The sequence below is a fragment of the Dipodomys spectabilis genome, unplaced genomic scaffold (assembly GCF_019054845.1).
Source record: "Dipodomys spectabilis isolate Male_0828 unplaced genomic scaffold, ASM1905484v1 ptg000006l, whole genome shotgun sequence".
Classification (NCBI taxonomy): domain Eukaryota; kingdom Metazoa; phylum Chordata; class Mammalia; order Rodentia; family Heteromyidae; genus Dipodomys; species Dipodomys spectabilis.
In genome coordinates this window covers 10,753,663-10,768,789 of record NW_024870683.1, presented here as the reverse complement: position 1 = coordinate 10,768,789, position 15,127 = coordinate 10,753,663, and the positions used below count along the sequence as shown (strand labels likewise).

The 15,127-nt window shown below is 46.4% G+C and overlaps 1 protein-coding gene across 1 annotated transcript in view; it reads left to right on the top strand.

Moving 5' to 3' along the window:
- Gabbr2 (gamma-aminobutyric acid type B receptor subunit 2) overlaps positions 1-15,127 on the top strand; it is a 332,778-nt gene that overhangs the window by 241,232 nt on the left and 76,419 nt on the right. Inside the window, exons 8-9 of the mRNA XM_042697162.1 lie at positions 3,077-3,137; positions 13,767-13,847. Coding sequence (XP_042553096.1) covers positions 3,077-3,137; positions 13,767-13,847 — 142 coding nt within the window. The remainder of the gene's footprint in view (positions 1-3,076; positions 3,138-13,766; positions 13,848-15,127) is intronic.

Below are 15,127 nucleotides of genomic sequence, written 5' to 3'. Positions count from 1 at the left end.
GGCTTCATCTGCCAAACCCAGTGGGTGATCAGGTAATAAGATGGCTTCACTGGTTTCAGATTCTTAGCAGAGCTAGTTACCCACTGTGTTCCCATCAATACCAGTCACCAGAGTCCTAGACATCCCCTTCCTCGTAGGGCACAAAGGACCCCCAGTGGGTAGGGCTTCTGGAGACTCACTCCAATTGGGAGATGTTTCAGAGGCAAAGGTCACCCTGGTTTACCCCTTTGCCAGTTACAACCACACTGAGGGTAGAAAGCTCTTTCCAGAAGCTGGAGAGCTTCCTATCTTTTCATTTCTGCTCCCGGCTATTAAAAGTGTTTAAATAAAAATGATTGCAGCCATTTACTGTGCACCTGTTATCTCAGCTATGCTGTTAGGTCTATAACTCAGAGATGTTCAGGAACTTGGTGAGAGGAGATGAAACCCAGGTCTATGGGACTCCAACACTGACCTCCTTTCTATGCCTTGCCTGAGAAATTAAGGGAACATGAAAGTTGTTGGCAAAAAGTAGGTATTGTCAGTAAAATAAAACTGGTTTTAGTTGCTAGGCACTGGTGGCTCATACCTGCACTCCTAGCAACTCAGGATGCTGAGATTTGAGGACCATGGTTCAAAGCCAGCCTGGGCAGGAAAGGCCACGAGACTCTTATCTTTATTAATAACCAGAAAACGAAGTGATGCTATGGCTCAAGTGGTAGGAGCCCTAGCCTTGAATGCAATCGCTTATAGACAGCGCCCAGGCCCTGAGTTTAAGCCCGACAACTAACAAAACAAAAGAAAAGCAAAGAGAAACCAAAAGTGGAGGGGCTTGCTTCCTACGCTACCCCTTCTCCCCAGTCTTATGTTGTGCCATCTAGGCTGGGACACCCTTCCATATACTTGCTATTTCACTCACAAAGACTCTGCACAGTTTTCTACCTTGTAAACCTAGTAATCTTAAGAATTCTTCCAAGCATGGCAAGACATTGGTGAATTTGTTGTAAAAAAAAAAAAAAAGTTCTCTTTGTGGATGTTTGTATCCTTTCCACTCCCGGCTAAGTGGTCCATTTGCATCCAAGTGAGCTTCTGTAAAGGTGTTCTGCGATTTCCAATCATTTCTAGAAATCAAATCACACCTTCCCTTGAGGTGTCTTCACAGGCTGAGGAATTGCTTACCAGCACTGAATATAGAATTCCTGGGTGTCAGCTTCAAAGGGTGCTACTCACAGCTGTCTTCAGGACTTCAAAAGGTGTCAGAGTGGCCTTGGAAGGTGTTTCTCCTGAAGGCAGGTTTGGGTCTCTTGCTCTGAGAGTTTCAGGGCCTCGTACACTTTAGAGTTTCACACAGCGACAGGAAACTTTTTTTTTTAACCAGGAACCATTTGGTTGGGGGGGGGGGGGGGGGTGTTGTTTTGTTTTGCTTTTGTTTTTGTCAGTCATGGGGCTCGAACTCTGGGCCTGGGCACTGTCCCTGAGTTCTTACAGCTCAAGGTGAGTACTCTATCACTTGAGCCACAGCGCTACTTCCACCAGGAGCCATTTGGATATGTATAACATCATTCAAGAGCCATACAAAATGATCAATACAAAGCTTTGTGCTACTAAGCTAAGTAGCTTCCTAGCTACTTAGGAAGCTAAGATCTGAGGATCATGATTTGAAGCGAAGCCAGCCCAGGCAGGAAAGGACATGAGAATCTTTTAACCAATTAGCCACAAGAAAACTGGAAGTGGAGTTGTGGTTCAAGTGGTAGAGCAGCAACTTTGAATGTAAAGCTAAGGGACAGCAAGCAAGCCCTGAGAGCCCTAAGTTCAAGCCCCAGGACCAACACACACACACACACACACACACACACACACACACACACACACACACTCTCTCTCTCTCTCTCTCTCTCTCTCTCTCTCTCTCTCTCTCTACAGGAAGATGCATCAGGCTTCCAGGAGGAGCATGCATACCTGTCCCATCATGTACCAAATGTTTTCTCAGGCCTTATATAGCCCAAAGACCTCACCTCTAGCAATGTTCTCTCTTGAACTCTTCTCCCAAGAGTGAATCAGAATGGAATCAAAGGCGATGGGAGCTCTGTCTATGCTCTGTCCTGGTGGTATAAGCAGGTGGCACTGAGCAAAAAGCAAGGGGCCTTTCAAACGATTTCTTTTGCTAATTCCAACCCTGAGAAGATTAGGAGGAATTTGTTTGTGAGTCAACCACAACCTGCTGAAGTGAAATAGCACAGGCATTTTAAAAAAAGCTAGGGTTTGAATCCCAGCCTCAATGTGACCTTGTAGGAGTACATTGCCTTGCTCAACCTGTTTCTTGATGTGAAATGTGGATATCATTCCCTCTCCACCTAAGCTAGTCATTGCCTTGCGTGGTGGCAGAATTCTCAGTGGCCCACAAATATACAGAAAGAGATGACCTTCCCTCTAAATTCCTGATGTGCTTAGCCAGCAAGACTTAGATACACAAGATGGCACCATCTGTACTGTCCAGGATCCCTAATGAAGGGCATTCAGCTTCCTGTGACTACAGTCAGGTCTTGCTCACTGTAGAAACTTAATTTTGTGCTATACTATACTATAATTGGGGCTGACTTCACCATTAAGGAAAAAAAAAATCTTACAAAGCACTCTGTCCATAATCAGCAACACTAACCTCCAGCACCCTTCTGAATCTCAAGCCAAGGGACCTCAACAAAGCCCCACAGGCTTCTGGGATCATAGGGCCAGCCTCTAAGGACCTCACCTCTGCCGCTCTCTTCCCTAAAGCCTGTCCCCTTGATAACAAAGGATACATGGGCATTTGATAAACAGTCACAATAATAATGATGATGTTATTGTGGCTTTAATTCGCATGTGATTGTTCCATTATTGATTTTTGTGTCCCTCACACACTCACCAGATGAAGTCACAACCAATTTTTAAAAAATAATAATTAGTTTGATTTTCACATCAGTGGTATAATGGGAGCCTATTTTTCTCCAGTATTAAATGATGGCATTGTAGAGTTAATGGTTCCAGTGAGCTCCGTGGTGTTTGGGCTAACATGGCATTTCTCTTTTCTTCTTGTCTGTTTGTTTTGATTTGTGTTTAGGGTCAAGTTGTGTTCCGGAATGGGGAGAGAATGGGGACCATTAAATTTACTCAATTTCAAGGTAGGCTTCTCCATATTTATTCTTTCTGGTTGATGGCATTGGTAGTCAGGGATGTGATGTTGCTGTGATAAAAGACATCAACAAGAAATGCAACTGTGACCTGAGATTCCAGATCGCACAAGCAAGACTCCATAGGAAATGCTTCTCCTGGAACACATGAGAAGATCTGGTCAAGCCACTCTCTCTCCCACACAGGACTGAGAGGCCTGGGGCAGCGGGGAGGGCAACAAGGCAGCTGCAATATGTTGAGAATCCCAGCTTTGTTGCTGGGTTGATTATAGAAGTTTCCCACAGACACTCACTTAGAGAGATCAGCATAACTATGACGCCTTCACCTAGTGCAAGCCATTATCCAGGTTTTCCTGAGCTTGTGTTAACTCTGCTCACCCCCATCCCCCCACTTTTCACTGTCCTATTTTATAGAAGCTCCTAGACATTAGCTCATTTCAATCTATAAATACTCCAGTGTGCATTTCTACCAGATAAGGGCTTTCTAAGATGCCACAGTCATACTGTGGCCATACCTGAAACTTCTCACAGTAACCCTTAGGATACTTTCATTCCCAGTCTGGTCTGTGTTGGTTCTCTGATCATTCCAAAACTGCCTGCACAGCTGATGGTTTTGTGCTGATCATTGCATAGACTTGGTGTGTCTCATTAGGCCACAGAAACCATCGAAGCTGAGTCACTTGTGTGACGAGGAGAAAATGGAGGCCCAGAGAAGAGGCAGTGATGCATTGTAGTTTTTAGTCATCAGTCAGGTGGTCCAAACTCCAGAAAGGAGGGCTGTACTGTGTGTGCTGGCTCATCTTGGGAAAGCAAGGAATGAAAGCAACGTATTCGTATTCATTGAGACAAATCCCACCAGGCTCTGGATGAATGGGGGGGAGTGTTTTCAAGCATTGTCACCTAGAATGCCATCTTGTAGGTTCACCCATTTGTCTTCCCTTGGCAGGTAATTGAAACGCATGTCAGTTTTCTGGCATGCACAAAAGATGTCATTTTAGGCAAATGTAATTATTTTCCCATTTGTTAAGTCTTATTTCTTCATGAGTTGAACAAAGTAAGCATCCTGGCAAAGATACTTACTTTTTTTTTGAATGATTGTAACTAAATTCTCTTGTCACATTTTCAGTTCTCAAATTATATCATTCTAGGAGACTATTTTATAAAATATGGATTGGCCCATCTTAGCTCCAAGTGCATGCCAGGTTTAATGCCTTTTTTCTGTATGTTGGGTGTGTAGACTCCAGTTCCTGTGGCTGTTGACTCTGGATTATCTGGCTATGTACAGCAAGCAGTAGAAAAAATAGAGAGTCAGTGCTAGGTTACCTGTCTCCCACACATTGGCGTTTTCTGTAGCATATCAGGCAAATGACTTGCCCTCTCTGAGCCTTGATTGTCTTTGTCCTACCTCCCTTCTTAAGAAAGCAGAAGGAACAAAGAGAGATACCACCCATTGATATATGCCTTGCATTTTTGCTCAGTAAGTAGCGGTTATAACAAGCACTTTGTCAAAGTTATGAGAGTGTTCTAAAACAAGGCTAGATTTTCTTGGTGCATTGACACCTGGGGTCTTTTTGTTTGTATCTGAGGTTGGTAGCACCCCCCAGTCCCCCCACCAACACACACACACACTTATTGCTATGCAGGATGTCAGATAGCCTTAAAGATGAGTTCGTTTCACTACTTGGTGGCAAAATGGGAAAACTGAGGTACAAAGAAGGGAAGGGTTTCCCAGGGATCCGTGGCTGGTTATTGGCAGGGCTAGGCCTAGCATCCACTATCCCCACCATCCATGTGCCCACATGGATACCCACACCTACACATGCTCCCCTCCCCTCCCCCAAAACTGTGTCCAGCTTTTATTGAATGTCATAGCCAGGCCTTCAGATGCTCCTTTGACCTCTTCATAGAATAGACTCTGGTCCTAGTACCTGATAGAAGCATTGGATGTTCTTTAAAAAAAAATCTAGATTTTGCACACAGGCATCAGAAGTTAACAAAGCAGTTTATGAATATATCTTGATCAATGTCACCCCTTTCAAAATTCTCACCCATCCCTCCCTATCCACCCCTTCCCTCACACTTCTTACTTTTGCAGAATATACATTGGATTCTTGTCTACATTCCCCTAACCTCTTCATTTGTCCACCCCTTTCCTCTTGACCCCACCCTACCCCATCTCAAGTACCTACTTCTTGATGTTTTTTTTTTCTTAACTTTGATTTGTGCTTTCTAAGGAATTATACTATTTGAGATCTCTCTTGAATGTACCATATTTCAGTTAATACATTTTGTATACACTTGAGTTCCACCTCAACACATTTACTTATGAGTTTGTAAGCTAAATCTAGCTTCCACATATAAAGGAAAACACAGATCCTTTGTGTCTCTGGACCTGTCTTACTTCACTTCGTTGGATAGTCTTTGGAGACTAAAAGAAGCCACTAGAATGCAGGGAACGTGTATATATCAGCACAGCAGTTGGTATTCAAAGCTCAGAGGGTTTCTGAGGGTCCATCATGATGGATAGCACTGGGTCACTTGGGCTAGCCTGGGCTAGCCAAGCTGGAACCACTCCCAGATACCCTTTCATTTCAAAAGGGAAACTAAGGCCAAGATTGAGCCAGGCTCTGATCTCTGAGACCAGGCATTCATGCTTCCTTCTCAGGAGACATATACTTTTCCCTCCCTTATAAAGGGGTCATCAAAATTCTGTCTTTTAGAACCTTTCAGGAGGTTGGGCCTATCCCTAAGGTTTTGGCAATGACCTTGCAATGGCCTCCACATTTTATTTTTTTGTCCAGCCTCTTATGCCTCCTCTGTCCTTTCTGCTTCTGTCTCCTTGGCTTTTGCCTTCCTCTCTTACTCAGAGGGAGCAGAGGAGCAGTAGTTCCCCTGGCCAAGCTGACTCGACAGGGCAGCCAGACTCCCTACCAGAGCAGCTCCTTGGCCTGCACTCAGATAATCTCCAGTGCACTGGGGCTTGGAACCTGGCCCAGCCCCCTCCTCCTCCAGACCTCCTGAGACATTCCCTGGCTTCGCATTTGTGCCAAGCTCTGGGGCCTGCCCAATGCTTCTCCACAGTAGAGGAAACATTTTGTAAAACTAAAACACAAAAAGGGTTGGGACTAGGAAGCAGCTTTAGAAAGAAGCCCACAAGTGAACCAGAAAGCCATGGCCCTTCTCTACTTGTTGATTCTTGGGCTGTGGGATTGGTCAGCACAATGCCTAGCCCCTGCCAATGAAGTTGAATGAATGAATTGGGAATCAAAAGAACTCAGTGTCAGTTATGGCTCCTACTCGTGTAACAGTGAGATCGTGGGGGAGTCACTTTACTCTCTAAGCCTTCCTTCTCACCTCTGCCAGATGGGCTGGCACCTGCCAGCTCTACCTTCCTCCAGCAGTGGTTAGGAATAAGCAAGCTGGCTGGTAGCATCCGTTTGCCAAATCTGTTGGTTTAAGTATGGACCTCAAACTAAGGATGTCTAGCTCATGGAAGTACAGGCACCTCTTCGTTTTCCCCGTGTCTACTGTTGACCTTACTCTAGGCAGCACACCTAGCAACGTGCTGTTAAAGCTCGATCACACTGATGGCTGCAGAAATGTTGTTTTGGCTTTAATGGAGACTTAGGAGTGCTGGGTAAGCAGAACTGCTTTGTTCCTGAGGCTGGGGTGTTAAGAAGCCTACCTGCTCCTCAGCAGGGCCATCCCAGAGGGAGGTGTAGCGGGTGTCCTTGTTGACTGCCCGTTGTTCTCTCGGTGCCCAAGGATCCCAGAACAAGTCAAGCAGCATCTCTCTAGCAGCCTCTGCACATTCCACCTGGAAATGATTCCTGGACAGCCCAGAGCTAACACCCCAACACCCTACTGGTGAGACATCTCCCATCATTTTCTGCTCCCAGAGGCCCACAGAGAGCCAAGTAATCTTGAGCCCAGCTACCTGTAAAGAAACTTACCTGATAGTCATACGGACTCCCTTCTTTCCCTTTCCTGTTTCCCAGATTCTTTACTAGGGGAGTCCTAGGTATATTGCCCAAACACCTTATACATATTCTTACCTTTTTCTCTGTCCCCTGCTATTCTGGGGGTTGGGAGGGCACCCAGGGTGGTAGGTAAGGCAGGTTGGCATTAGCATCTTAGGCCTGCATTCCGGCCACCTCCATGTTCCCTGCTCCTTCCTCAGCCACCACTGCTGTTCCTGAAGCCATGGGTAGATGAGGGTGAATGCCAGAGAATTGCTAGTAGTGCTGCTGCCACCACCACCGCCACCACTGCTGCTGCTTCCTCTCCTCCTCCTCCTGCTCCTCCTCCTTCTTCTTCCCTAAGAGAAACAAGCATCCCAGTTACTGCTAACGTCTAACCAGGGCTCCAAATCTGTAAGGGAAGGAAGAAGAGTGGAGCCATGATTAGAGTCTTGTTCTATCATTCTCAGAGAATGCCTGCAGCATCTGCTCCATGCACTGCCTGCCTTCATTAGGCCTGTGTGTGAGAACCTTGGAGTGATCCGGGCTGGGAGTTCACACCACTCAGTGAGACCTAAAGGATGCAAGCTGGTGTTGTGTGTCTCTGACACCTGATTGGGAAGGACAGGGTCTCACATGTTTCTGGTGACATAATTGTCGTGTGGGACATACCTAGCAGACCAGAGGCTCCTCCTTCCCACTTGCAGACATTAATTACCATTTGGGCTTCAGGATAACAGATACGCTTCTATTCAGTGTGCATTTCCTGAGCATCTGCCAGGCGCTTTACTGGGTCCTCTGGGAAGAACGCAAGTTGAATAAGATACAGTCCCTATCCCCCAGGGGCTCCTAATCTCACTGGCCAAATGCCAACGCCTATAAAGCAGGAAGATAATTTACTGGAAGCTAGGAGAAAACTTCCAGAGCTAGTTTGATCTTAGTTGGAAGCTCTCGGGGCTGATTTTTAATGTCCTTTCTCTTCTATCACACCTCCCACCACCCAGCCTCAGGTCTGGAAAGACTGTCTTGCTAAAAGGCCAATCAGCTGGCTAATTAAGAGTGGAGATGTGGTCCCCTGAACATCAGGTTTCTCCAGCAGGGTTGTAGGTCAGCAGGAATGGAAGGATGCAGATGAAAGTGGACTCTTTGGGACCAAGAGGCTGTCCCCAACCTCAGCACCTCATGATCAGACAGAAAAGAACATGCCTTTTAAGGAGAATACCACCTTTTTTTTTTCACTTTGAGAAGGAGCCAGGATTATTCTTAGAAAGTAATGCCTTTAGGACCTCTTACTACCCTATGTTCTAATAGAAAGGGTCTGCTGGGACCCAGACATCTGTATTTTCTACAAGTTTCCAGGTGACTTAAAGGCTCTATCGAATCTGAGAACCAATGCAGCCCCTTCATGCAACTTATAGCTGGAGAAAGAGGTTTAGAGAAAGGGACCTGCAACACAGTGAGCCAGTGCCCTGCAACAGGCTGGAGACAAGAAGTCAGCCAGAGATAGGCTCAGTGCTTCAGCCCCTCCCCCTGTGAGTCTCCCACCTGCATCCTCTTTCCAGACTGCACACAGAGACCTTGGTCTGCAAACCCTGGTCTGCCAGCTTGGGTCTAGATCCAAAGAAGTAACTGATGTTTATGTGATTCCGCTCAAGGGCTGAAAGCTAGAAGCATTGGGAGCCTGTCTCCATGACCACCGCCCCCGCCCCCAGGTGGGCAAATGTATGAATAGAAGGGGAGCTGAGAGTGGTGGTGCATTCCTGTAATCCCAGTTTCTCAAGCTGAAGTTCAAAGCCAGCCTGTACAACTTAGTAAGACTCTGTCTCAAAACAAGATAAAAGTGGCCCGGGGTTTAGAGGGAAAGGAAAACCACCATCCAGTGGAAGGACTCTGTGGAAAACAGATGACAGTAAGAAAACATGGGGAGTCAACAACAAATCCTCAAAGAAACAACTGCCCAATAAATAAGTGGGCTAAAGACTTACAGAGAAACTTCTCTGAAGAAGAAATAAGAATGGCCAATAGACACATGAAGAAATGCTCAACCACTCTAGCCATAAAAGAAATGCAAATCAAAACAACATTAACATTCCACCTCACCCCAGTTAGAATGGCTATAATCAAGAAATCTAATAACAACAGATGCTGGAGGGGATGTGGACAGAAGGGAACCTTACTGCATTGTTGGTAGGAGTGTAAACTTGTTCAACCACTTTGGAAAGTAGTATGGAGGTTCCTCAAAAGACTCCACATAGAGCTCCCCTATGACCCAGCAATCCCACTTTTGGGCATTTACCCAAATGTTTACAAACAAGACCACACTAAAGCTACCAGCACAACTATGTTTATTGCAGCATTATTTACCATAGCTAAGATATGGAACCAACCCAGATGCCCCTCAGTAGATGAATGGATCAAGAAAATGTGTTATATATATATACAATGGAATTCTATGCCTCCATCAGAAAGAATGACATTGCCCCATTTGTTAGGAAATGGAAAGACTTGGAAAAAAAATTACCTTAAGTGAAGTAAGCCAGGCCCAAAGAAACATAGGCCCCATGGTTTCCCTTATTTGCAATAACTAGTATATGTCTGAGAAAAGCGGAAAAGGTCAGATAAGATGATGTTAAGTGAAATGAACCCCAAGATAAGGACACAAGTGTTTTTTTCCTTTCTTGCTATTGTTTCTAATGTATTTATAAGGTACCACATGATTTTTTGTTGCTTTGTATGTCCCTTCCCCACGGTATAACCCCTGTTTTCATTGTATTTGATATTGATATAATTTGGGAAGGGAAAGGGAAAAAACAAATTGTTTAAATAGGGACACAGGTTGACCCATTGCAACAATGAGATGTACAAGACACTATGTCGAAAAACAAACTTCACAATTTGGCGGGGGGGGGGGGGGGGGATATAGTTGTGGAGATGGGAGGGAAAAAACAAAGGAGGAGGCAACAATGCTTGATAAGAAATGTACTCATTACTATGCTCATGTAATTGTAACCCCTCAGTACAGTATTTTCACAGTAAAAAACTTATTTAAGGGAAAAAAGAAAACATGGGGAGTGTTGAGGCATAGCAGATAGAGATAGCTCACGGTTACTTTTGTCATGAATGAAATACCGTTTGGAGATACTTTCTATGGCTTAGGCTAGAAACTAGACACTCAATAAATATATACCAGCTCTTCAACCTCTCCGTAACCCTGAAAGCTCCTAGATTACAATTACAGTTACACAAAGCCAGAGATTAAGATTGATTTGGGCCTTTTCTGTTTGTTTGTTTGGGGAGTTTGTTTGTTTTCTGTGCTAGGATCAAACTTGGAGCCTTGCATGTGCTAGGCAAACACTTTACCACGAGCTACATCCACAGCTCTTGGTTTTGGAGCTAGGATATCACTATGTAGTACAGACTAGCCTGGAGTTTATACTTTAATACCTCAACTTCCCAGGTGCTGGGATTATAGGTGTGTACCACCATGCTGAACACACAGTTTATTTTTCAATCTTTGTCTCTCTAGTCCCCAGCACAGATCCTGACACAAACCAAGTGCCCAGGAATTTTTGTCGAAGGAGTGAATTATGCAAATGAAACAGTTAAACTAGGCAGCTTTGTATAACATCGCTTCAGCATCCAGTTTATACATGGTCACCTCCGTCAAGAATGTGGCAAGGCCAGGGGCCTATGGCTCATGCCTGTACTCCTCATTAGTCAGGAGGCTAAAATACAGAGGATCTCAATTCAAGACCAGCCTGGACAGAAAAGTCTATACACTTCCATCTTAAATTAGCCAGCAAAAAAGCAAGACTGAACTAGGCACTGGTGGCTCATGCCTATAATCCTAGCTACACAGGAGGCTGAGATCTGAGGATCACAGTTTGAAGCCAGCTCCAGCAGAAATGTTTGTGAGACTCTTACCTCCAATTAATCACCAAAAAAAGCTGGAGGTGGAGCTGTGGTTCAAATGGTAGAGTGCTAGCCTTGAGCAAAACAAGTCAGGTACAGCACCAAGGCCCTGAGTTTAAGCCCCAAGATTGGCATACACATACACACAAAACAAACACAAAAACAAAACAAAACAAAAAAAAAACAGGGTTGGAGATATGGCTCAAGCAATAGGATACCAGCTATGCAATCGAGCCAAATAGGCGTGAAGCCTTAAGTTCAAACCCAATACTGCCAAAAGTGATTACTCATGTGGTAATCACTTTAACTTTCTCCCCCACCTACGGTGCTGTATTTGAGAGATTCTTTATCATGCAATACCTTGGTCTGGGCTACTATATAGTAGGTGCTCAATAAATATGGCTGGATGACCAGCAGCCCTGCTCTGCATCAGTGGTAAAAGTTCACAGTCTTCAGGACCAGGACCCACATTTAGGCCCCCATTTGCTCACTCCCCAGCCCGTGGTTCTGAGCAATGACTGTGTATGTGTGCACCACATGCATACCTGTGCCAGTCCTGGGGCTTCAACTCTGGCCGTGGGTGCTATTCCTGAGCTTTTATAACCAAGGCTAACACTCCCCGACTTGAGCCACAGCTCCACATCTTGTTGGAGGACCTTCCCTTCTCTGAGGGAAGAGGGGAAATGAGGCCAGTTTGCACTTTACCTTGTGGGAGCTTCCAGGGTCTGCCTCCAGGGAGAAATGATGGTGATTATTGTCCAGGTACTATGGGATGGCACCCACAGCAGGACTTGTGAGTCAGAAGAGGGCTGTGTAGCAGGGGCCGCGGTGGGGAGCCAGCTATGCAACTTCCTGACTCCTGATGGTCTAATTCCCATCGGCCTGCATATTTTATGTGCTGCCTCCCCACGCCAAATAAATAAATCAGGGCCACCTCCTCTGAGCAGCAGGAGCTGACTGAGGCATCTGTGGGGCTAAGGACTTCAAAAGCCTGAAGCAAGGATGCTGGACCCCCTGGCAGAGTGTGCTAATGTGACATTTAGGAGTCAGGTGACCCAGGCAGGTGACAGCTGCCTGCACAGTGTGGTGCCCCCTCCTCTCAATAGCAGGAGCTCTTTTGGAGCAGAGGAAGTGACTTTGTACAGCCCTGGTCTCCCTATGGTTGTAGGAAGCAGGTAGCAATGTGACCTAGGAGGCTTCTGCCCCATTTGCTGAGTGCTTCTCAGGGCTTAGCTATTCACCTGTGTGTCCATGAAGAATCTGTCTCAGGGCCAGAGCCAGGCTGCCTGCCATCTCCTTGGGCTCCTTGGAATTCTTTTATGAACTCTAGATATCTTTGCTGATTGGGGTCTGCAACTTGGGGGACCCCCAGTATGAGGGGGCCACGGGGGCCCTCAGTCTCTGTAGTTGTTACATGAAGGAGATGCACTGTACGGTGGCCCAGCTTAGCCCACTGTACAGTGGGCAGCTTAGCACAGAACTGTCACCTCACTGACAATCCCTGTCTGGAAATGCTGAGGGTTTGAATCTAAACTCTGAGGATGAGGGGGGCTGGGTAAAGCCACAACCAATTCTACTCCATCAGTGAGATGGGGCTGAGATATCTACTTCATACGCTGTGGGGGGTGGGGGGACAGAGAGTGGGAGGGTCACTGAACAATGAAATAAAGAGCCCAGATTGGGCTCCCTGTCTTTGTTGTTGCTATAACAGAACACCCAATTTAGGGTGCTTCCTAAAGAAAAGAGATTTGTTTAGCTCATGGTTTAAGAGTATGGTGCTGGCATCTGCTCAGCTCTGTTGTGTCTCATTCATGCCAGGGCAACATTAATCTTGTCCAAGGGTTATATCCCCAGTGTCCATCCCATCTTCCACTGGCCCCACTGTCTTAGAGGCTTTAACAGCCTCTATCCTGCTAGGCACGGGTGTCTTATCCCTGTAATCTAAGCTACTCAGGAAGCGATCTGGGGACTGTAGTTCTAAGCCATCCCAGGAAAGAAAGTACTCTTATCTCTAATTAATCACCAAAAAGACAAAAGTAGAACTGTGGCTCAAGTAGTAGAGCACTAACCTTGAGCACAAAAGCCCACGAACAGCGCCCAGGCCTTGAGTTCAGGCCCCCAAGTGACAAAGAAAAGAAAAGAAAAGAAAACACACTGAACATAGTTGCAAGGAACAAAGGGCAGGGAGACACTGAGCTCCAAGGACACACAGAGCAATGTGGCCTCAGAAAGATGCGTTAGGATGCCAGTGTCCAAGTGAGGAGTGCATGGTCCCCTCCACTGGCTCCTCACCACATCATGCCTGAAGTACACTGGCCAATCCTTGGGTCTGCACTCATCAGAAACACTATGGCCTTGTGGGTGTGGCCCAAGGAGAGGCCTGGTGGGAATACAAATGGAAAGGAAGTTCTGGAAGAAGCCATTGGGGCTGCCCTATCTATATCTTGAGACTGTGGCATTGTCCTAGGGCAGAAGGAGCAGAAGGGATCGACGTGGTCCTGAGGGCAGAGCTGAGGAGGCTGTCACAGGAGACATGTGGGAACGGGAGAGTCTAGTTGGAGGTGTGGGTTCTCCATCTTGGGGTACATAGCCCAGGATGGACCCCAGCTGAGTAGATAGTATATGAGGGGCTCCCAGCCAGATGGTTGGAGGCTTTGTCATCCTAACTGGGGGAGAAACTTCAAGGAAACAGCCAGGGGTTTCCAAGCACAAAACCCCACCTAATAGTCCACCATCTTGCTCTCCACAGACAGCAGGGAGGTGAAAGTGGGCGAGTACAACGCTGTGGCTGACACACTGGAGATCATCAATGACACCATCAGGTTCCAAGGTAAGGCAGGTGGGCTTCTTGGAGGAGGGTCACTCCCAGTCATTCCCAAGCCTGGACACTGTTAGATAATGTCAGAGCCCTGGGCTTCCCGGGGCCAAGGGAACATCCACTGTGCATAGACTTGCTCACTAAGCACAGGGTCCCTGTTACTCTTGTGGGCCTAGTGGATCAGTGGAATTCAGCTTTGAGAACATTGCAAAGCTCCAGACAGTCTCCAAGCATGATTCCTGAGTGCAGCCCCCATGCCCCACCTGAGAGACCATCACCAAATATATACTTCCCATTACCTCATGGAGGACAGAAACTTGGCAAGTGGGTAGGCAAGTCCTGTTGTCTCTGTTGTACAGTAGGAAGATGGCTCAGAATTCACAGCCTGTAAGAAGCAAGCCTGTTCCAACCACCAGGGTCCTGATCCCCAAGATAGGTCTGTCTGTTCGTATACTCAAGAGATGGAAAAATGAGGAGGTTACTGAATAAGGATTAGGGTTTTCAAAATTAAAGGAGAGCAGCTCAGGCTGTAGTTTAGTGGTAGCGCACTGACCTAGCATGCATAAGGCCCTGGTACTGCAAGAGAGAGTGGGGGGAGGAAGGAAGGAAAGAAGGAAGGGAAGAAGGAAGGAAAGAAGGAAGGAGGGACGGAAGGAAGGAAAAAGGACAAAAAGAAAAGAAAAAATTTAAAGGAAAGATTCAAACACAAAATAAAGAAGATGCGAACCCCCTTTTTTGTTTTTGTTTTTGCTTTTTAATGTGCTGGTCCTGGGGCTTGAACTCAGGGCCCGGGCTGTCCCTGAGCTTTTTTTGCTCAAGGCTAGCAATCTACCACTTGAGAAGCACAACTTCACATCCAGCTTTTTTTTTCTTTTGCTGGTTAACTGAAGATAAGAGTCTGACAGACTTTCCTGCCCAGGCTGGCTTCAAACCACCATCCTGAGTAGCTAGGATTACAGGCACAAGCCAGTGGCACCTGGCTGTAAACCATCTTTGTTTGAAGGAAAGCTATAGTTTCCTGTGATCCCCACTGCCCACAGAGGCAGGCACCTTGTTCCATGTCATGGCCTCAAGATATCCATGAAGTGCCCCCCCCACTTCTCTGTGTGCTCTCACGAATCCCTCACCCAGGCTGCTTAGGGTTCTTCCATCTGAGATGACACCATGGTGCCTTGCCTGTGCTATGCCTGCTGCCGCAGTATCACTTCCTCACCTTCCTGGTGATGATCCCACTCTCTACTCATCCTCCAAGTCTTGCCTCTGACTCATCATTTTCTGGAGGATCTCCTAGC